General features: G+C 41.0%; 1 protein-coding gene across 3 annotated transcripts in view; it reads left to right on the top strand.

The window, feature by feature from the left end:
* The window catches only part of KDM3A (lysine demethylase 3A), a 65,754-nt gene that overhangs the window by 10,924 nt on the left and 31,068 nt on the right, over positions 1 to 23,762 (top strand). For all 3 annotated transcript variants that reach the window (XM_079940960.1, XM_079940961.1, XM_079940962.1), the window contains exons 5-11: positions 2,066 to 2,168; positions 2,862 to 2,986; positions 3,618 to 3,690; positions 3,795 to 3,883; positions 10,149 to 10,312; positions 11,899 to 12,413; positions 23,287 to 23,491. In XM_079940960.1, the coding sequence (XP_079797086.1) occupies positions 2,066 to 2,168; positions 2,862 to 2,986; positions 3,618 to 3,690; positions 3,795 to 3,883; positions 10,149 to 10,312; positions 11,899 to 12,413; positions 23,287 to 23,491 (1,274 nt within the window). The remainder of the gene's footprint in view (positions 1 to 2,065; positions 2,169 to 2,861; positions 2,987 to 3,617; positions 3,691 to 3,794; positions 3,884 to 10,148; positions 10,313 to 11,898; positions 12,414 to 23,286; positions 23,492 to 23,762) is intronic.

Genomic DNA, 23,762 nt, shown 5'->3' with positions numbered 1-23,762 from the left:
CCCCTAGGAATGGTTCAGTATTCACTAATTCAGTGTTTGTGGTGACTTAACATAACTACCACAAACAGTGTAAATCGTGTGTGTGTGTGTGTGTGTGTGTGTGTGTGTGTGTGTGTGTGTTCATTCATATTCTTTCCAATTAGCTTGCAGAACTCCCTCCTTTTTCTTCACAACATTTAGGCTCTTGGTTCTTGCTCGTGTGTGATTTTTTCCTTTATTGTAAAAATGTTGGGGGGGAGGGGAAGAACACACAGATTACTGCCACAGATCACTACCTTGGGAATAATGTTGGTCTTATGATAACATTGGTTTTTTTATGTTTTTTGTTTTTTGCGGTACGCGGGCCTCTCACTGTTGTGGCCTCTCCCGCTGCGGAGCACAGGCTCCGGACGCGCAGGCTCAGAGGCCATGGCTCACGGGCCCAGCCGCTCCACAGCATGTGGGATCTTTCCGGACCGGGGCACGAACCCGTGTCCCCTGCATTGGCAGGCGGACTCCCAACGACCGCGCCACCAGGGAAGCCCTAACGCTGGTTTTTTTATATGTCATTTGTGAAACTTAGTCATCCCCTTTAACCACTTCTGTTTTGTGACCTGACTTGTTTCTATGGCCTGTAGGACAATTAAACCAGTTTATTTGCTGAAAGACAGTTTAGGACCAAGGGTCATTGACTTGGCATTGACTTTTCTCTGCGCAAGTCTTACTTTTACTTCCATGTCCTCGAAGTGAGTGAAAACAAGATTCACACTCTGAACCCTATTCTATAATGTTTAGTAAATGGAACAGAGGAAGATGCTTTTACTTAATTGCAGACACAAGTTATCTTCATATGTCAAATAGGCATCTTGGTATTTTTCTTACATTAAAAGGCAGAATGACTGCTCTTAAGGACCAAGGAACATACAGCAGGGGCTGTGGATGTCTGCTTCACTGAGCAGTATTTACTTCTTAGCATTGTTTTCAGGACAGTTCTGTTTTATATCTTTCATGTGTTTAACCTTTTCAGTTTTGTTTCTTGAGGTTGAAAAAGGTCAGTAAGTTTTATTTATTTAAGAGCCCTTTGTGGCCCGCCTCACTGACGTGGTATTTTACCTTGTAGTAGGAATTGGAGAACACATTTAAATTTTTTGAAATTGCAGTAGCATGAAAAAAAACAAAACAAAACACATGGCCCGTTCTGGTTATTAATGTTGAGCTCTTATGAAACCCCTAGTTCAAGTCTACTGTTATTTGGCTGCTTAAGAAATTTTTCCAGCATGGCCTCTCTAAAAGACTGTTCTTTCCAATGGGAGAAATGGATGAACTGTTTTTGGCCACTGTGTACCCATTTCACATGCAGAAAAGCATGAAGGCCTGATATTGGAAGGGCTTCTGTGCTATGCAGTTTGGGTTTGGCAGGTTCCTCCTATTGACAGTCTGTATACATTTATCATAACTGAGTGTACACACAAAGCCAGAGCACTGTGGAATAGTGCCAAAACTAGAGCTGCCAAGAATTGAATGTTTCAAAGCTGGCTAGCTGAAGGCTTAACGCTATTCATTCAGATTTTGTCCTTCCTCCCCCCGCACGCCCCTCTTCGTAAACAAGAATGCATTTGGAATTCTAGTTAGGGGAAATGAATCTGTGTGAAATGATGTTTGTTAAAAACAGCAATTTCAATGAACTGACACTATGGATCTAAGTGATTTCTGTGTATGTGTCTTTTGCCCCTTGCATTTGGAGCTGTGATTTCCCTAATTTCCCTAGAGTTTGGGATACAGAGTATTTTTGACACGAACTGACTAGCTAGTTTGTTTGCTTATTATATTTAAAATTTGAGCCACTCTTAGTATTGTCTTGCTCTTAGCTTGGGGTGACTTCACTTCTGTCTGCCTTATATTTGTGATGGTTTGATGGTTTCCTACTACTTGACCAGTCTAATTCATTGGAGTTGCAATGGTTTGCTGCCATCAAATGGCTAATTGACACTACTTTAATCCCTGTGATTAAACTGATTGAAATATCCACTGGAATTTAAACAACTCTTCTTGTTACCTTAAAATGTAATGATTTTCCATTTTTCAGGATGTAAACAATCTTCGACTTTCGCTTATCGATAATCAGAATGTCAGTAAAGAATTTCAAGCTTTGATTGTGAAACATTTGGATGAAAGCCATCTTTTACAAGGTAAGAAGCTATGTTTTAGCCCTTCTCACTCATTTGCTCATTAAAAATTCTAATGTGTTAGAAATTCTTTTGCTGCTTTTCCCATGCAACTAGGTGAGTGGAGGACTTTATTCTGTAATGTATTCTGAAGCCTCTGAAATTTGGAGAGCTCAGGGATCATGTGAAGACTATAAAAGTGAAGTAGGTATTAAACAAGCTCAGCTATATTTTGACATGGAATTTGATATGTTTGGAATTTCAGTCTTATAAAATTAATAAAGCATTAATTTGGTAAGCTTGATCTTGCCATTTACTGTTATTGATTTTCTTGGTCAATTTCACAATTGTAAGTATTTTATCAGACTTAGCAGTTTTGCTGAGGTTCCTGAATTTGGATCCTCTAAAACTGCAGAGGAGAATGAGTTACATCTCAATGTGTTATCTGATACTACATGGTCTGATACAAATACTAGAAGAAATATATTGCAAGTCTGAGATAAATCAGTAGAAAAGTGAAGCTTAAAAATACAGTTTAAATCTTCTCCTAGCTTTGCTGAAATGTCTGTCTTCTTGCATTTATAGCAGTACCTTTTAATGTTTACTTTTTGTCTACTGCATTTTTAAAGACTTGGGAAAAGATTACCCTGGATAATGGTGCTGTTGGGAGATAATGCATATTGCTCTAAGGATTTTTTTTAATTTTTATTTTTTAAGGTGACAAAAACTTAGTTGGTTCAGAAGTAAAAATTTATAGCTTGGACCCATCTACTCAGTGGTTTTCTGCAACCATTGTAAATGGAAACCCAACATCAAAAACTCTTCAAGTCAACTGTGAGGAGGTAAGGATGATGATAATTGTGTGTAAGATAACTTGACAGGGAAAGATAATTATAAAAAGGAATTATAGTATTTTATAGGAGCTAAACACCTTTATTATTTTATATTAAAATATCAGAGTAGAAAAAAACAATTATTTTAAAAAGCAATTATATGTAAGAAGCCCCTATTATTTGTTTTTTTAAATAAATTTTAATTAATTAATTAATTTATGGCTGCATTGGATCTTCACTGCTGTGCACGGGCTTTCTCTAGTTGCGGCCAGCAGGGTCTACTCTTCGTTGTGGTGCCTGGGCTTCTCACTGCGGTGGCTTCTCTTGTTGTGGAGCATGGGCTCTAGGCACGTGGGCTTCAGTAGCTGTGGCATGCGGGCTCAGTAGTTGTGGCTCGTGGGCTCTAGAGCGCAGGCTCAGTAGTTGTGGCGCACGGGCTTAGTTGCTCCGTGTCATGTGGGACCTTCCCGGACCAGGGCTCGAACCCGTGTCCCCTGCATTGGCAGGCGGATTCTTAACCACTGCGCCACCAGGGAAGTCCCAGAAGCCCCTACTGTTATGTTGATAGAGCTAATTTCTGGTGTGTTCCTGAGCATTTTAAAATTTCCTAGTATCTTTGTTTTATTTATTTGTTTTTAAGATTCCAGCACTGAAAATTGTCGATCCATCACTGATTCATGTTGAAGTTGTACATGATAACTTTGTGACATGTGGTAAGACACACTGTTTGATTAAAATCTTTGTTCTCCTTTCCCCTTTATCCTTCTCACATTAAGAGAGACAGGGACGCCAACTTACCTGTTTTTAAATATTTTAGGTAATTCTACAAGAATTGGGGCTATAAAACGCAAATCTTCTGAGAATAATGGAAGCCTGGTTTCCAAACAAGCAAAATCTTGCTCTGAGGTAACTTGATTTATTTTTGTCACTTGTGTAAACCTTTCTCTAATTCTCACAGTGCATGGCCAGTTTGTCTAGTGGTAATAAAGCTGTCTGCTCTGCTCTTCTGTGCTGTTGTGTCTGCTCTTTGCTAGTCCCAGATCTTGGCCGTAATTTCTATACTCAAGCAGATGGAGATAATATAAGTTTCTGGTTCGCTATTTTTGTCAAGAAAAAGTTTTTAGTTTTGATGTTTCCTGAAAATTGTCAATAGATTTGACAGTTTCACCATATGGAGGTATTTTTGAAGATCAATTGAGTTGTGTGTGTCAAATCAGAAGAATGCCTTGCATGAGAGGAGGGGAGGAAGCTTAGAATTCTGAGTAGATTTGGTGTTGAAATAGGACTCCCACCTCAATAATTGAGAGGTTTGATCGGTCATTTATGATTGGGTGAACAAACATACTCACTTTTTGAAGGAAGTGGTTGGTTTGCCATTGCTAATTTCTGCCTAGAAAACTACAGGCTTCTGTGAATGGCACTGTTGAGTTCAAGTACTGGATTTAATTCTATCCTGGAATAGGATTTGGATCAAGAAACTTAAGGCTCTCAGCTTTTCCCTCTCCTCCCTGTTGTAGAGAAGCTGGCCCTCTTTAGCTCTTCAAGTCCTCATGCTTTCTCCAGCCTTAGGACTCACTGTTCTCCTTTCTCTTCTAATCCTAGCTTCACTCTAATTAACTTCCATTTATCTTTCTGATGTGATGTTGCTTCCTCCAGGAAGCCATACCTAACATCTCTACAGTCATTGTAACCTATATCCCAAACTAGGTCAAATTCCCTAATTTATTATGCTTTGTAATTACTCGTACATGTCTTCAGGACATCACAGTGTACACAATGGGGCAATTTTATTCAGAATTCCCCAAAGATTAGGCTAGACAGACTAGCCTAATGAGGGGATGGGGGACTGGGGTAGACTTCTCAAGGGAGGGTATAAATGACAGGGTCAAATTTTGAAATCTGGGGGGGAAAAAAGAAACTTAAGGCTTTTTCTTTTTTAATTGAGTTGAATCCTTAGGTCCTATTACAGTACAGATTACTTTTCTCACAACTTAGGTATCCAAATGCACTTGTGTTACATGGAAAGTTTACTGTGTTATAATTGTCAAAAACGCCTTTATGATGCTCTGCTCTAGGCTGGAGTTTAGAATTTTATTTTATTTTATTTATTTATTTTTAAAAATATTTATTTCTTTGGCTGCACTAGGTCTTAGTTACAGAATGTGGGATCTTTAGTTGTGGCTTGTGGGACCTAGTTCCCCGACCAGGGATCAAACCCGGGACCCCTGCATTGGGAGCGCGGAGTCTTAACCACTGGGCCACGAGGGAAGTCCCTGGAGTTTAGAATTTTAAAATTGATCAAGTGGATATTGTTAAGATTGTTGGCAGCATTGTAGAGGGAACTTTGGAGCCTGGGTGGGGGCAGGGCAAGGAGAGATGGCATGAGAATGGGTCAGGGTCAGGGAATGCATCTAAGGCTCTGGATCAGGGCAGGCTGGACTACAACATCAACTAGAACCAAAGCAAGCACGTGCTACACAAATACTAAAGAATCTGGGTGGCTAAGATGATTGGCTTTCCTGAGTCTTAAGCCTGTGTACAGGCCACAGGAACTTTGATACTTGATGAGAAACTTTGCAAACCAGGATGTCTGATACCTGTCTTCCTTCCAAATGTGCAGGCTTGACCTCAGGTGGTTCAGGAAGGAATGAAGAGGTAATTATGGATATTAGCATTACTACCTTTTCATTTTGCCTTAAAGTTTACAAAGGGGAAGTAATGTAGTAAGGACTGTAAATTGAGGATGTCAGGCAAGTGATTATTGACTCTTAGAGGCAGACTCACAGGGGATACTGTCAAGTAATCCATGGTATTAGAAGCTGAAAGAGAAACAGAGCAGAATGGTAACCTGTCAGGTTTTGTTCTGGATAAATTGTTAACAGTCTTGCGTAGAGGTAATAAAGGGCAGTTTGGAGAATTTGATTGCATGTTGCCTGCCATGGAGAAGGCATCACTGTAGACATTCAGTAAGATGAAAAGGAGAGCCACATGATGTTATGTTGAGGTGGGGACCAGACCCGAGGAAATGGCATCCTGATGGATCATGGAGAAATCAACCTGGGGTACAAGCAGGACTGGGGTCAGTGGGGACCTCCTGTTGGGGAAGGTGCCAGTTCTTCAAAGTGTCAAGTTTATCCGTGATGTGATAGGCAATTGAGCAAGTAAATTTATAACCTTGAAGGAGGTGCTTGTAAAATATGGTAACATTGACGTATGTAAGTGATTCTGTCTTCCTGACTCACGCTCTTGAAGGGCAGGGAGCTTGTGTCTTTGCTCTCTGTCAGCACACTGTCCAGCTCAGTAGGTTTGTGTGCTACTGATTACTGGACACAGTAGAAGCTGTTTTTCCAAAAAGCCTGAACTTTGGTTGGGAGATAAGTTCCTCAACCTATTTGAGCCTTAACTTCAGCATCTAAAATGTGGAAATAAATTTGATGTTTAAAAAAATGTCTGTCTCAGCTCTTAAGAACTATCCTAGTCATCTTCACATTCTAAAGCAATTTGGAGATGGTAAATTTTTACCTGAGTATTGACGTTTTAGAAATTATTATTAATTTTTTAATTATAAAAGTTATTCTCCTTTTATATTGCACTTGTTTTCAAAATAAAGATTCTTACATTTTAAAAAAAGTTATTCTCATTTAAAGATATTTAGGAAACCCAGAAAAGCATAGTAAAGAAAAGAAACATCACTCATAATCATACTTTTCAGAGACTCACTCTTCACATTTTGGAATACCTGTCTTCCTCCTGTTTTTTTTCTTTTTCTTTTTCCTGTATATTCGTGGAGGCTTTTTTTTTTTTTTTTTTTTTTTGTAAACTAAAAGCCATACTCTTGTGTAGCTTCCTTTACAGTATATTGTGAATATTTTCCCATATCCTGGGTGATCCTTGCAATCAGGCAAGTTTTTGGAAACACTGGCCTAGCCTAGATTTCAGGGGAGATGGAGAGGTAAAGGAAGAAGTGGGGAAAGAAAGAGAGTTCATGTACATGTGTGAGTGAAAGGTGAGTACAGTAACACCCTTGGTGCACGTCTCACTGTGTCTGCACTTTCCAGATGTGTTGGACTGGCAAAGAGTTTGGTGCTCTTTGGACGACAGGAGTTGAGGTTGAGGTTGAGAACACTCTTGATTGCTGGGGTGAATACTTTTGGATAAGGTAAACCTGTTTGCCAGTAACATCTGGCTCCTTGAAGGTCTTCTCTGCCTAGCAGACTATTCCTCAGAGTTAGGACGTTGCCTGGTTAATTGAGAGAGTCTGCTAAGGAGTGTGAGCCAGCAGTGTCCTTTTTGGAATATCATTATACGCTCAATTATATTATCTCCGTCTGCTGGCAGGGAGGAACTATTGCCATGACTGGTATAGAAGACCTTCAGGGAAAACTCTTCAGGTAAGAAGAAACTTTGACCCTTGTCAAGTCAGAGGCCAATGCAGTGGTGTGCACGTGGAGATGGGTTTTGGAATCGGAGCCCTATCCCTGTTGAGCTAAACCTCAGTAAAGTTGTAGAGTGATATACTTCATCTTCTTAAAGGAAAAGCATCCGGGTTATGGTAATTCTAACACATGGTGACTGCACCGAGAAACTTTTCAGGATAGTTTTCTGCTCTGAGACAGCTAATCTGTGTGCCAGGCACTGTGGTACAGCACAGCCCTGTACGGTATGCTTCATTACTCTCCTTTTTTCTCATTACTGTCATTCATTACTCCTCGTTATGATGGAGGAAACTGAAGCTTAGAGAGGTTAAATAATGTGCTAGGAAGTGTCAGAGACTGGATTCCAACCAGGGTCTAACACCAAAACCCAGTGCTCTTAGCCACCGTGCTGTCGTTGCCACTCCTCTACAAAACCTTTCCTCGGTATGGTGAGGCACCATTGTAAAAACAGCAGAGTCCTCCTCCCTTCCCTCTATTCCTCCATCCTGCTTTCCAGCAAATATTTATTGAACACTTAATATGTGCTAGACATTGGTGAGCATTACTGCCTGGTTCTTGAGGTATCTCACAAGACTTAGTTGTAGCTCTTTGAAATACTAAGTGCTAAGAGCATTTATTCATTCATGCATTCCACCAGTCTTTTTTATTGAGCATCTGCTATGTGCCTGGCTTTAAAAGGTATAACAGTGGATACAAGAGCAGGGTCTGTGTCCATAGGGGTTTACTTTTCATTGTGAGGAGACTGACAGTAAAGAGAAGTAACTTAAGGTATTTTCACAGTGTGGTAGTACAGTGAAAGACAGAAACATGGCAATCTAATAAAGCGTAAGGCAGTGGCTTGTGGGACACTGCTTTGGAAAGAGCGATCAGAGATACTGAGGTGACAGTTGAGCAGATTTGGGGGTGAAGGATGGAACCAGCCAACCACATGAAAACTGCCCAGACAGGGGGGGTAGAAGTACAAAGGGGCAGGCAAGAAAGAGCTTAGAACATTGAAGACCAGAAAGGAAGCTGGTATGGTTGGAGCACTGTAAACAAATGGAGTGAGATGAGGGGCAGGGTTGGCAGAGACCAGACCATGTAGAATTCTTGGAGGCAGTGGAGTGCCACCATCTGATTGATTTATGTTTCATAAAGATTGCTCTGTGGTAGGATAAATTTCAGATAGGAGGCAAAAGTTTTAGGCAGAAATGGAAGGGAATCAGGCCAGTTAGTATACACATAATAGTCTAGGGGAAAGATGGTGGTCATGGTGGCCCGGAAAGAAATTTATAGATTCCAGAAACATTTTGGAAATAGAGGCAAGATTTCCTGGTTCATTGATCGGATATGGGAAATGACTTGGAGGGTTTTTTGGCTCGAGCAGTTCAATGGATAAAATGAATAAAAACATCTGATTTCCTCATTTTAAGGATTAGGAAGCTGAGGCCCAGAGAGGTAAAGTTGGCTAGCCCAAGGATGTCCTTGTAATAGCCAAAGCCTCCCCCAAAAAATCCTTCTGGGGAACACTAGGCTGCTAATATTTAACCAAAACTGAGCTAACCTAGTGTAATATATGATCAGATGATTTAGCATTGATACCTTGAAATAGTTGGAAGCTATGCCGAAACTGTAATAGTGATTAAGAAAATTCTTATTTTTCAGATATTCGTATTTAGCATATACTAGACAGTATTTTCAAGGCTGTCAGAGTAAATGTCTGCGAAAAAGATCCATGAGTAGACTACATAGTCTGTATACGGAATTGTGAGGTTTTAAAAATTTACTCAGGGAGGTTCTGCATCAAATTTTAGAAGTTAGTAACTAGAAGATGAAACTTTGAAGATTTTGCAAGTTCACATTTGGTAGGGTGAATGTAAAGGTCATTGTGGTGTGAAAGAGACGCAGTTGAAAAGGACAACGTGACTTTAAATCTAAGCACATAATGAAGAGGCTGGTGAAGATGGTCAGTGGGTTTCACCTGGTTAAGCCATAGACTGTTTAGTTGTCTGGAGTTGAGTTTAATCTCTTCCTTCTCTTTCCATGGTGGGAAAGTATAAACTGGGTAGTATAAACTGGGAAGAATTTGGTCCGTTATTAATATTTTTGTAAAGTTAAAAGTACACGAAAGTGGAAGGGGACAAGTGTCCTAACTTTGTCCCACAGGCCTGTCATGACTTGATATTTTTTGCAGCTTGGGATGACCTTTGTGACTTGATGAGCCACAAACCAGCAAGAACCATGTCCTCAACCTTTATTGCACTGTAAAGGCTTAAGTTGGTACCCAGTAGGCACCACTGCCTGCAAGAGTCCTATGTGGTCTGGTCTCCTGCCAGTCTACGCAGTAAGTGCGTGGTGGGCACTTAGTAATGTCGAACTGAATGCATCTGAAGCTGCCACCACTTGAAGACTGTTGATTAAAAGCTCACTTCTGCGCATTGCGTTAGTAAAGTAATTGCCACGTGGCTGCATTTTCCCGGCATAATGATTCAGAGGTCTGAAAGATCAGCCTGTGATCTTTTATAGGAAGACGCAAGTTTCGTGAAAAGCTGGAGTGACTTATTTAATAGCTCTCAGGTATAAGTCCTTAATTTGTGATTTATTACTTGTTCTACCGTCCTGTTCTTTTTATTTGGTGATTTTGGTGTGCTTGTTTACTACTAAACCGAGCGAATAAACTTGAATCTTGCTAGCATTTCGTGATGCCTCAACTAGGGGCTTTCCTTTTAATATCTGTTTGGTTTGGTATCTTTTAGGCCTCTCCCAGTGTGTGTCCTGTACAGTCTGTTCCCACAACAGTTTTTAAGGAGATACTGCTCGGCTGCACTGCAGCCACTCCGCCAAGTAAGGACCCGAGACACCAGAGTACTCCCCAGGCTGCCAACTCGCCACCTAACCTTGGAGCAAAAATTCCTCAAGGGTGAGTAGTTATGATTGAAAAATGTTTAATCATAATACAGAGCACGGTTATTTTAGCCATGGTTCTTCCTGTCTGAGCTGACATTGCTCAGGCGGCAAGACTGACCCTACATTCAGTGTTTATAGAGAGACTCTTAGTGCAGCTAGAATTTGATGTAATTACCTGCCATTCAGTGTATCTCAGGTTGTCCAGGGAGGTTAGAGTTTCCAGGTTGGTCAGGTGCCTTCAGAGGTGGTAAGTGTAGTAGGCATACAGGACAACATTTAAAGGGTTACAGGAAAGAAAGGGGTGTGAGGAAAGAGGCGCTTTCTTGACGTGATATAGGGAGAATGGTCAATTGAAATACTACAGGCAGCTGTAGAATAATGTCCACTTTCAAGGAAAAGGGAGCAGGTTGGTTGTATATGGAAGACTGAGGTCAGTGGGAGTGTGGAGAAGAGGGAGACAGGGTCCCAGTGAGTGGTTCTCATCAGCCCAGACCTCAAGTATAGGTGAGAAATGTGGCAGTAGAGAAAATACTAAGTCATGAGGCATAGTTACTAAGTTATAGGTGAATGTAAGTTATAAGTTATAAGAATTCTAAGTTATAAGAAATGTAAAATTTAATCAGAGATTTAAAGTGGCTACAAGGTTAATGGAGAGAAGAGTTTGAAGGGAAGGATGTCTTAGGAGGAGTGGTGGCCTGTGCAGGCAGTGGATAAAAACCTAAGATAGGGGTCAGAGACTGGTATAGAAAGGTAGGCTTGGAAGACCACTGCAGTAAGGTGGGAGGGTGGGTGAGCACGTTGGTTCCCTGGGAGGACAGCGGGCTGCTTGGGAGAGAGCTTGGAGGAGGGACACATAGCAGTCAGAGAGAGGGCGGAGTGGTCCTCAGAGCAGAAAGAGGGAGCGGTAAGAAGTTCGGTGGTACCCAAGCAAAGATGTCTAGTATGGGTACTTAAGTGCGAACAGCTTCTCCAGGATGAGATCCTTTTTTAGAGGCAGGAAAACAAGTGTAACAGGAAAAAAGGACTTTGCATCTTGCTGGGGAAAGAACTTTAGGATGAATTTCAGAGAAACAAAGTTTCTTTAAGGATAACCCCTACTGGGGGTGGAGGGAGTACCAGATGGTTCTGTGAACAAGTACGTAATCGGTCAGCTGGCTCTTCTCTTTGCTTTGGGTCTTGATCGCTGACCGAACAAGAGTGAAATAGTCCAGTGCTAAGGCTGGTAACACGTTCATAGTCAGATAGGGTTTTGTGCTGCTGTTGATTTGGGTTCCATGTGATACTCAGTTTGTTTTGAGGGAAAGCTAAGGTTCATTTTGCTATGAGAAGTAGAACTAACTTGAAGTAGTTACAGATTTATGAGAACTTGCAAATAGGATTTAGGGTTATCTTTTTCTTCGTGTTTAATATATTTTTGCAGAGCCATTGACTGATTACTTTTAACTCGAACCCACAGAAACCTATCATAAATTCTCTAATATAAGCAGTTTTCTTTTCTCTTTCATGCTTGTTACTTTAGGGAACCAAGCAATTATTTTTGGAAGGTAGGGAAGAGATAAAAGGATCCTAGATGCTAGTTTTCATATTACTCTTTTTCAGAAGTCATAAACAGATTTTACCAGAACTTTCTTCCTGTCTAAATACAAAGCCTGAAATACTGAGAACACCAGATGTTGTCTGCAAAGTAGGGTTGCTCTCTTCAAAGTCCTCTCAGATTGGAACTGGAGACTTGAAAACCCTGAGTGAACCAAAGGGAAGCTATACCCAGCTGAAGACAAACACTGACCAGGAAAGCAGCTTGGAATCTTTTCCTCCATCATCGACTGACCTTCCTAGGGAGTGCTTACCTACAAAGCCTTCTTCTACGGCAGAACTGGAAATTGCCAGTACTCCTGAACTGCAGAAGCATCTCGAACATGGACCTTCCACATCTGATGTCCTTTCAAATAAGCCAGAAGAGAAAGCAGATGTCAATAGTAATAGTCCTAATTGTTGTGTAGAAAAAAAGGTAGAACCTTCAACTTTAGGTTGCCAGTCACAGAATTTAAAGGAGTCTTCAGCAAAAGTAGATACTGAAAGCTGTTGTACAAGAAGCAACAATAAAATCCAGAATGGTGAGTGTTTCTGCATATCTTTATTGGTAGAAGGTAAGAAATGGTTGTCAGTACGTACATATCTTCTTCTTACCTTATGAGAAAATGACTGTAGAAAAAGTTCATACAATCAAAAAAGTTCAAAGAAGAAAGTAAAATCCCTAAATCTTCTCAGAAATGATTACTTTTAACATTTTGGTGGACTTAGTTCCATGTATATAGAAACACAGATAAACTATTACACAAATGGGTTCATACCAACAGTTTTACCCAGTGCATTAGTGAGGTGCCTCTCAACATTTTAAAGTCTGCAAGGATTCCATTATATGCATTTACCGTATGACTTAGGTGGTTCCCAGTTTTTGGTTTAAGAAAATAATTTTGAAATAAAATCTAAAGTGATCTGATGATTGCTTTATCTTCAGCCTATTACTTATCTTTCTGTGACATCCAGGTTGGAGTGAAGGAAGTGATTGAAATTTTATGCTCACACAGGTAGTCCAGATTTGAAATTTTTTTAAAAAGGGAATTGTGGGCTTCCCTGGTGGCACAGTGGTTGAGAGTCCGCCTGCTGATGCAGGGGACACGGGTTCGTGCCCTGGTCGGGGAAGATCCCACATGCCGTGGAGCGGCTGGGCCCGTGAGCCATGGCCGCTGAGCCTGCGTGTCCGGAGCCTGTGCTCCGCAATGGGAGAGGCCACGACAGTGAGAGGCCCGCGTACCACAAAAAAAAAAAAAAAAAAAAAGGGAATTGCATCACCACCTCTAGAAAAGGGATTTTTAGTTAAAGAATTTAAGGACAGTGCTGAAACACCAGGCAGAGTCTCTTTGCTTAAGCGGAGGTCCGGCTGCACCCACAATTTAGAACTAAGTACTCTTCTTATAGAGAAGATGGCACATGTATTTCACACGACTTATGTTAAGTTTGAGGATGAATATCAGTGATGGTAGTTATCAGATGCTCTCTTACTAGAATTAATAGAACTAAATGGCTTCAGTGTGTCAGAAGGTTCAGGCCTATTACAGTTTAAAAATAGACTTGATAATTGTCAGCTGTGTGGGAAAATTAACTTGAAAAAAACTTAATAAAAACGCTATTCATTTGGGTAAGTAACAAATGAATAATCCACACTCTAGCTTTTCCTACAGGCCTCTGAAACTAGAGGTGGATTTGACTGGGGGTCTTTTTGAAGTAGAGTTGGAGGAATTGGAAAACAACTTTCCTTGCTGAGTAATACTTCTAACCCAGCTTGTTCATTCTTGAGGCTTAAGTTGATATAGCTGGTAATTTGCACAAAATTAATTGCATAAGGTTCTACTGTTCCTCAGGAGTTATGTAACTCCCCAAAGAAAGCGAATATTCATAACCATGTCCCTGTTCTATTTCTTTATTCTTTTTGAGTCATCAGCCCTCACATTCAGCTAGTTTTTAAGGCAAATTATTTTAATACGTGAAGAAACAAAGTTCTGGGCCGGTAAGCACATTATAGGTATAGAAGTGAGTTTCAGAGCCCAGCTTTGTCTTTTTTAATATGTTGTGCAGCTGTGCTCCAACTAAAATGATTTTAAGAGAAATGAAAAGCCACTCCACAGCCTGGTGCATGCTGTCTACTGGGACTTCTGGCTGAGGAGTAAGACAGTGTGATCAGAAGCCTGCCAGGATCTCTGTGCCGTTTCCACCAGTATTGCTTGTGGGTATGGAGAGACTCGACTGGAAACTGTTCCTCTGCCGTGTGTGTCCTTGCTTGCTTAGGGGTTAGAAAACAAAAACAAGCTGGAGTTGAACAGCTGCCCTCTTTCTGTTTAGTAGACGTGTGGCTCCTCAGAAGTTGCTGTTGCTTTTTTCCCTTGGCTCTGCTCTGAATTGAGTCCTTGATTGGGGATCAGCTGTTCCTCTCCTCACTGAAGAGCTAGATTTAGATAGTTCAACTTGCTTATTTCTAGGTATTGCCTCTTTTAAGCCCAGGCAGAACAGATAAGATAATCTCTGGACTCGGTCTGGGAAAACCTGGTCCACTCAAAGGATGATGTGTTTCCAATATCTGAGTAATTAAAATTCCATCCTGAACTACTGATTTCTTTATTTTCCCTCCTTTCTTGCTTTACCTTCTCTTTCACTAACTGAATGAGAATGTTTAAGGGCTCAAGGCCTGATGGCATCCATTTAGCATTTTACACTGTGCTCTAGTCATGCTTTAACAGAGAGGTAAGATTAGAACACCTCTAAGGTAATTATTAAAGGTGCTTATATTATTTAAAGCCTTCTTTGGTTTGAGATCTTTCTTCTAGTTTCTTTCAAGACTCCTTACCACCGTCTCCTACCCATCTCTTGACTGGGTCCCCAGAAGTTGTGTTTTTGTTTTTTGTTTGCCTAAGAATCAACTTTCCTCTTCTCAGCTCCCTTGGACCCCGAGAAAAGGTCTTTTCTGTCGGGTTTTTTTTTTTTTTAAACATCTTTATTGGGGTATAATTGCTTTACAATGGTGTGTTAGTTTCTGCTTTACAACAAAGTGAATCAGTTATACATATACATATGTTCCCATATCTCTTCCCTCTTGCGTCTCCCTCCCTCCCACCCTCCCTATCCCACCCATCCAGGCAGTCACAAAGCACCGAGCCGATATCCCTGTGCCATGCGGCTGCTTCCAACTAGCTATCTACCTTACGTTTGTTAGTGTATATATGTCCATGCCTGTCTCTCGCCCTGTCACAGCTCACCCTTCCCCTTCCCCATATCCTCAAGTCCGTTCTCCGGTAGGTCTGTGTCTTTATTCCTGTCTTACCCCTAGGTTCTTCATGACATTTTTTTTCTTAAATTCCATATATATGTGTTAGCATACGGTATTTGTCTTTCTCTTTCTGACTTCACTCTGTATGACAGACTCTAGGTCTATCCACCTCATTACAAATAGCTCAATTTCGTGTCTTTTTATGGCTAATATTCCATTGTATATATGTGCCACATTTTCTTTATCCATTCATCCGATGATGGGCAATTAGGTTGTTTCCATCTCCGGGCTTTTGTAAATAGAGCCGCAATGAACATTTTGGTACATGACTCTTTTTGAATTTTGGTTTTCTCAGGGTATATGCCAAGTAGTGGGATTGCTGGGTCATATGGTAGTTCTATTTGTAGTTTTCTAAGGAACCTCCATACTGTTCTCCATAGTGGCTGAACCAATTCACATTCCCACCAGCAGTGCAAGAGTGTTCCCTTTTCTCCACACCCTCTCCAGCATTTATTGTTTCTAGATTTTTTGATGATGGCCATTCTGACTGGTGTGAGATGATATCTCATTGTAGTTTTGATTTGCATTTCTCTAATGATTAATGATGTTGAGCATTCTTTCATGTGTTTATTGGCAGTCTGTATATCTTCTTTGGAGAAATGTCTGTTTAGGTCTTCTGCCCATTTTTGGATTGGGTTGTTTGTTTTTTTGTTATTGAGCTGCATGAGCTGCTTGAAATTTTGGAGATTAATCCTTTGTCAGTTGCTTCATTTGCAAATATTTTCTCCCATTCTGAGGGTTGTCTTTTGGTCTTGTTTATGGTTTCCTTTGCTGTGCAAAAGCTTTGAAGTTTCATTAGGTCCCATTTGTTTATTTTTGTTTTTATTTCCATTTCTCTAGGAGGTGGGTCAAAAAGGATCTTGCTGTGATTTATGTCATAGAGTGTTCTGCCTATGTTTTCCTCTAAGAATTTGATAGTTTCTGGCCTTACATTTAGGTCTTTAATCCATTTTGAGCTTATTTTTGTGTATGGTGTTATGGAGTGATCTAATCTCATACTTTTACATGTACCTGTCCAGTTTTCCCAGCACCACTTATTGAAGAGGCTGTCCCTTCTCCACTGTACATTCCTGCCTCCTTTATCAAAGATAAGGTGACCATATGTGTGTGGGTTTATCTCTGGGCTTTCTATCCTGTTCCATCGATCTATCTTTCTGTTTTTGTGCCAGTACCATACTGTCTTGATTACTGTATCTTTGTAGTATAGTCCGAAGTCAGGGAGCCTGATTCCTCCATCTCCGTTTTTCATTCTCAAGATTGCTTTGGCTATTCGGGGTCTTTTGTGTTTCCATACAAATTGTGAAATGTTTTTTTCTAGTTCTGTGAAAAATGCCAGTGGTAGTTTGATAGGGATTGCATTGAATCTATAGATTGCTTTGGATAGTAGAGTCATTTTCACAATGTTGATTCTTCCAACCCAAGAACATGGTATATCTCTCCATCTATTTGTATCATCTTTAATTTCTTTCATCAGTGTCTTATAATTTTCTGCATACAGGTCTTTTGTCTCCTTAGGTAGGTTTATTCGTAGATATTTTATTCTTTTTGTTGCAATGGTAAATGGGAGTGTTTTCTTGATTTCACTTTCAGATTTTTCATCCTTAGTGTATAGGAATGCCAGAGATTTCTGTGCATTAATTTTGTATCCTGCTACTTTACCACATTCATTGATTAGCTCTAGTAGTTTTCTGGTGGCATCTTTAGGATTCTCTATGTATAGTATCATGTCATCTGCAAACAGTGACAACTTTACTTCTTCTTTTCCGATTTGGAATCCTTTTATTTCCTCTTCTTCTCTGATTGCTGTGGCTAAAACTTCCAAAACTATGTTGAATAAGAGTGGTGAGAGTGGGCAACCTTGTCTTGTTCCTGATCTTAGTGGAAATGCTTTCAGTTTTTCACCATTGAGGATGATGTTGGCTGTGGGTTTGTCATATATGGCCTATATTATGTTGAGGGAAGTTCCCTCTATGCCTACTTTCTGCAGGGTTTTTATCATAAATGGGTGTTGAATTTTGTCGAAAGCTTTCTCTGCATCTATTGAGATGATCATATGGTTTTTCTCCTTCAATTTGTTAATATGGTTTATCACATTGATAGATTTGTGTATATTGAAGAATCCTTGCATTCCTGGAATAAACCCCACTTGATCATGGTGTATGATCCTTTTAATGTGCCGTTGGATTCTGTTTGCTAGTATTTTGTTGAGGATTTTTGCATCTATGTTCATCAGTGATATTGGCCTGTAGTTTTCTTTCTTTGTGACATCCTTGTCTGGTTTTGGTATCAAGGTGATGGTGGCCTCATAGAATGAATTTGGGAGTGTTCCTCCCTCTGCTATATTTTGGAAGAGTTTGAGAAGGATAAGTGTTAGCTCTTCTCTAAATGTTTGATAGAATTTGCCTGTGAAGCCATCTGGTCCTGGGCTTTTGTTTGTTGGAAGATTCTTAATCACAGTTTCAATTTCAGTGCTTGTGATTGGTCTGTTGATATTTTCTATTTCTTCCTGATTCAGTCTTGGCATGTTGTGCATTTCTAAGAATTTGTCCATTTCTTCCAGGTTGTCCATTTTATTGGCATAGAGTTGATTGTAGTAATCTCTCATGATCTTTTTTATTTCTGCAGTGTCAGTTGTTACTTCTCCTTTTTCATTTCTAATTCTATTGATTTGAGTCTTCTCCCTTTTTTTCTTGATGAGTCTGGCTAATGGTTTATCTATTTTGTTTATCTTCTCAAAGAACCAGATTTTAGTTTTATTGATCTTTGCTATTGTTTCCTTCATTTCTTTTTCATTTATTTCTGATCTGATTTTTATGATTTCTTTCCTTCTGCTAACTTTGGGGGTTTTTTGTTCTTCTTTCTCTAATTGCTTTAGGTGTGAGGTTAGGTTGTTTATTCGAGATGTTTCCTGCTTCTTAAGGTGGGCTTGTATTGCTATACACTTCCCTCTTAGAACTGCTTTTGCTGCATCCCATAGGTTTTGGGTTGTCCTGTTTTATTGTCATTTGTTTCTAGCTATTTTTTGATTTCCTCAGTGATCTCTCAGTTATTTAGTAGCGTATTGTTTAGCCTCCATGTGTTTGTATTTTTTACGGGTTTTTTCCTGTAATTGATATCTAGACTCATAGTGTTGTGGTCGGAAAAGATACTTGATACGATTTCAATTTTCTTAAATTTACCAAGGCTTGATTTGTGACCCAAGATATGATCTGTCCTGGAGAATGTTCCATGAGCACTTGAGAAGAAAGTGTATTCTGTTGTTTTTGGACGGAGTGTCCTATAAATATCAATTAAGTCCATCTTGTTTAATGTATCATTTAAAGCTTGTGTTTCCTTATTTATTTTCATTTTGGATGATCTATCCATTGGTGAAAGTGGGGTGTTAAAGTCCCCTAATATGAATGTGTTACTGTTGATTTCCCCTTTTATGGCTGTTAGTATTTGCCTTACGTATTGAGGTGTTCCTATGTTGGGTGAATAAATATTTACAATTGTTATATCTTCTTCTTGGATCGATCCCTTGATCATTATGTAGTGTCCTTCTTTGTCTCATGTAATAGTCTATTCCAAAGTCTATTTTGTCTGATATGAGAATTGCTACTCCAGCTTTCTTTTGGTTTCCATTTGCATGGAATATCTTTTTCCATCCCCTTACTTTCAGTCTGTATGTGTCTCTAGGTCTGAAGTGGGTCTCTTGTAGACAGCATATATAAGGGTCTTGTTTTTGTATCCATTCAGCCAATCTGTGTCTTTTGGTGGGAGCATTTAGTCCATTTACATTTAAGGTAATTATTGGTATGTTCCTATTCCCATTTTCTAAATTGTTTTGGGTTCATTATTATAGGTCTTTTCCTTCTCTTGTGTTTCTTGCCTAGAGAAGTTCCTTTAGCATTTGTTGTAAAGCTGGTTTGGTGGTGCTGAACTCTCTCAGCTTTTGCTTGTCTGTAAAGGTTTTAATTTCTCCATCAAATCTGAATGAGATCCTTGCTGTGTAGAGTAATCTTGGTTGCAGGTTTTTCTCCGTCATCACTTTCAGTATGTCCTGCCACTCCCTTCTGGCTTTCAGAGTTTCTGCTGAGAGATCAACTGTTAACCTTATGGGAATTCCTTTGTGTGTTGTTTTTCGCTTGCTGCTTTTAATATGCTTTCTTTGTATATAATTATTGACAGTTTGATTAATATGTGTCTTGGTGTATTTCTCCTTGGATTTATCCTGTATGGGACTCTCTGTGCTTCCTGGTCTTGATTAACTATTTCCTTTCCCATATTAGGGAAGTTTTCAACTATAATCTCTTCAAGTATTTTCTCAGTCCCTTTCTTTTTCTCTTCTTCTTCTGGAACCCCTATAATTCAAATGTTGGTGCGTTTAATGTTATCCCAGAGGTCTCTGAGACTGTCCTCAGTTCTTTTCATTCTTTTTTCTCTATTCTGCTCTGCAGTAGTTATTTCCCCTATTTTATCTTCCAGGTCACTTATCTGTTCTTCCGCCTCAGTTATTCTGCTATTGATCTTATCTAGAGTCTTTTTCATTTCATTTATTGTGTTGTTCTTCATTGTTTGTTTCATCTTTAGTTCTTCTAGGTCCTTGTTAAATGTTTCTTGCATTTTGTCCATTCTATTTCCAAGATTTTGGATCATCTTTAGTATCATTATTCTGAATTCTTTTTCAGGTAGACTGCCTATTTCCTCTTCATTTGTTAGGTCTGGTGCATTTTTATCTTGCTCCTTCATCTGCTGTGTGTTTTTCTGTCTTCTCATTTTGCTTATCTTACTGTGTTTGGGGTCTCCTTTTTGCAGGCTGCAGGTTTGTAGTTCCCGTTGTTTTTGATGTCTGTCTCCGGTGGCTAAGGTTGGTTCAGTGGGTTGTGTAGGCTTCCTGGTGGAGGGGACTAGTGCCTGTGTTCTGGTGGATGAGGCTGGATCTTGTCTCTCTAGTGGGCAGGTCCACGTCTGGTGGTGTGTTTTGGGGTGTCTGTGGACTTATTATGGTTTTAGGCAGCCTCTCTGCTAATGGGTGGGGTTGTGTTCCTGTTTTGCTAGCTGTTTGGCATAGGTTGTCCAGCACTGTAGCTTGCTGGTCATTGAGTGAAGCTGGGTGCTGGTGTTGAGATGGAGATCTCTGGGAGATTTTCGCCGCTTGATATTATGTGGAGCTGGGAGGTCTCTTGTTGACCAGTGTCCTGAAGTTGGCTCTCCCACCTCAGAGGCACAGCACTGACTCCTGGCTGCAGCACTAAGAGCCTTTCATCCACACGGCTCAGAATAAAAGGGAGAAAAAGTAGAGAGAAAGAATTAGTAGAAGTAGGAAGAAAAAAAGAAGGGAAGGAAGGAAGGAAGAAAAAAAGAAGGGAAGGAAGGAAGGAAGAAAGAAAGAAAGAAGGAAAGAAAGGAGGGAGGGATGGAGGAAGGAAGGAAGGAAGGAGAGAAGGAAGGAAGGAAAAAAGAAAAGATACAGTAAAATAAAGTATAATAAAGTTATTAAATTAAAAAATAATTATTTAGGAAAAAAAGGGGGACGGATAGAACCTTAGGACAAATGGTGGAAGCAAAGGTATACAGACAAAATCTTACACAGAAGCATACACATACACCCTCACAAAAAGAGGTAAAGGGGAAAAAAATCATAAATCTTGCTCTCAAAGTCCACCTCCTCAATTTGGGATGATTCGTTGTCTAAAGGAGGGAAGGAGGGAAGGAAGGAAAGGAAAGGAAAGAAAGAAAGAAGGTAAAGTATAATAAAGTTATTAAAATTAATTATTAAGAAAAAAATTAAAAAAAAACAAAAAACAGACGGATAGAACCCTAGGACAAATAGTGGAAGCAAAGCTATACAGACAAAATCTCACACAGAAGCATACACACTCACAAGAAGAAGAAAAGGAGAAAAAATAGATCTTGCTCTCGAAGTCCACCTCCTCAATTTGGGATGACTCGTTGTCTATTCATGCATTCCACAGATGCAGGGTACATCAAGTTGATTGTGGAGCTTTAATCCGCTGCTTCTGAGGCTGCTGGGAGGGATTTCCCTTTCTCTTCTTCGTTCTCACAGCTCACAGGGGCTCAGCTTTGGATTTGGCCCCGCCTCTGCGTGTAGGTCGCTGGAGGGCGTCTGTTTTTTGCTCAGACAGGACGGGGTTAAAGGAGCCGCTGATTGGGGGGCTAGGCTCACTCAGGCCGGGGGAGAGGGAAGGGCACGGCGTGCGCGGCGAGCCTGCGGCGGCAGAGGCCTGCATGACGTTGCACCAGCCTGAGGCGCGCCGTGCGTTCTCCCGGGAAAGTTGTCCCTGGATCCCGGGAACCTGGCAGTGGAGGGCTGCACAGGCTCCCCGGAAGAGGGGTGTGGATAGGGACCTGTGCTCGCACACAGGCTTCTTGGTGGCAGCAGAAGCAGCCTTAGCGTCTCCCGCCCGTCTCTGGGGTCCGCGCTTTTAGCCGTGGCTCGCGCCCATCTCTGGGGTTCGCGCTTTTAGCCACGGCTCGCCCCCGTCTCTGGAGTTCCTTTAAGCAGCGCCCTTAAACCCCTCTCCTCGCGCACCAGGAAGCAAAGAGGGAAGAAAAAGTCTCTTGCCTCTTCGGCAGGTGCAGACTTTTCCCCGGACTCCCTCCCGGCTAGCCGTGGTGCACTAACCCCTTCAGGCTATGTTCAAGCCGCCAACCCCAGTCCTCTCCCTGCGCTCGGACCAAAGCCCAAGCCTCAGCTCGCAGCCCCGTCCGCCCTGGCGGGTGAGCAGACAAGCCTCTCGGGCTGGTGAGTGTCGGTCGGCACCGATCCTCTGTGCGGGAATCTCCCCGCTTTGCCCTCCGCACCCCTGTTGCTGTGCACTCCTCCGCGGCTCCGAAGCTCCCCCCTCCGCCTCCCGCAGTCTCTGCCCGCGAAGGGGCTTCCTAGTGTGTAGAAACCTTTCCTCCTTCACAGCTCCCTCCCACTGGTGCAGGTGCCGTCCCTATTCTTTTGCCTCTGTTTTTTCTTTTTTCTTTTGCCCTACCCAGTTACATGGGGAGTTTGTTGCCTTTTGGGAGGTCTGAGGTCTTATGCCAGCATTCAGTAGGTGTTCTGTAGGTTCTGTAGGAGTTGCTCCACGTGTAGATGTATTTCTGGTGTATTTGTGGGGAGGAAGGTGATCTCCACCTCTTACTCTTCCGCCATCTTCCCCTCCGCCACCTTCTGTCGGTTTTATATGAAATACAGTCCCTCAGTATCTGAGAGGGATCAGTTCCAGTACCCCCTGTGGATACCCAAAATGCACCAGTCCCCTACAGTTAGCCTTCCCATTCCCATCTGCAGGTTCTGCATCTGCGGATTCAGCCGACCACAGGTCGTGTAGTATTTTCAATCCATGGTTGGTTGAACCCACGGATGTAGAGGGCCCACTGTATACCTTAAGGCTCTTGACATAGAAATGGATTCCTTTCTATGTTATTTGGTCTGACACAGTGGTTGCTCTTTAATGTTGCATCTCTATTTTTGTCTCCCTTTTTCTTAAAAACCATCTTAACTTTTCCTTTCAAGTTCACCTGCCCATTACAAGTTAAAACTTAAAACATGCATTTACTTAGAATCAAAATCCTCTCTTTAGCCAATGCTCTTAATCTTGAATGGAACATATGTGTGAAGGAAATAGAAGATATGTCAAGGGTCAAGTGGCATCTCCTAGAAGCATTTAGGGGATCACTCTTATAGGCCAGGGGGCCTGTGACGTTTGGAATGGTTAGCTTTTGCAGAATGCTTTGGAAAACACATCTCAAACCAGTTTTTTTGAGTGTGAAAACTGACACAGTTGACTCCCGCACGGTCCTCTGCTGAAGCGTTCTTCTTATCTAGGGTTGTGAATAGAGGTATGCACTAACTTGGAATTGTGGGTCTGGGGTTTTAAGTTGTCAAATGGACTCACCAAATGAGATGTATTTTATAAAGAGAATAAAACTTCCAATTGTTCTGATAGTTGTCTTCTATTAAGCCATTTTTAGAAATTACTACAGTTGAATCAGTAATTGAGAAGAGGAGTTCTCCCTTTGGGAAAACTGACCTTTTGAATAGAATTCAGTCAAATATTGATGTGACTTTTTAAATTTGAGGTCCCATTTTCCTTCATCTTTTTTTCTAGCCCCATCCCGGAAGTCGGTTTTGACAGACCCAGCCAAACTCAAGAAGCTGCAGCAGAGCGGTGAGGCCTTTGTGCAGGACGACTCTTGCGTGAACATCGTTGCGCAGCTGCCCAAGTGCCGGGAGTGTCGCTTGGACAGCCTCCGAAAGGATAAGGAGCAGCAGAAAGACTCGCCCGTGTTTTGCCGCTTCTTTCACTTCAGGAGGTGAGCCATTTGGGGAAAAGCTGAGATACCCTGGGCCCTAGAGTGTACTTTTCTCCCTCTTCTCCTAGCAACAGTAAGTCTAAAACTGAAAAGAGTACAGATTACACTTTTTAATCTGTGGATTTAGGAATCTAGATCTTATTACACACTCTTTCCTTCTCATTCTCCTTTTCAGGTTTTTTTTTTTTAAATCAAAGAAGCTTAAAAATATAAACTTCCATTTTTTTTTTAACATCTTTTTTGGAGTATAATTGCTTTACAGTGTTGTGTT

This window comes from Stenella coeruleoalba (genome assembly GCF_951394435.1).
Source record: "Stenella coeruleoalba genome assembly, chromosome: 13".
NCBI classification, from domain to species: Eukaryota; Metazoa; Chordata; class Mammalia; order Artiodactyla; family Delphinidae; genus Stenella; species Stenella coeruleoalba.
Note: the sequence above shows the minus strand (reverse complement) of the source record. Positions and strands in the feature narration are given on the sequence as shown.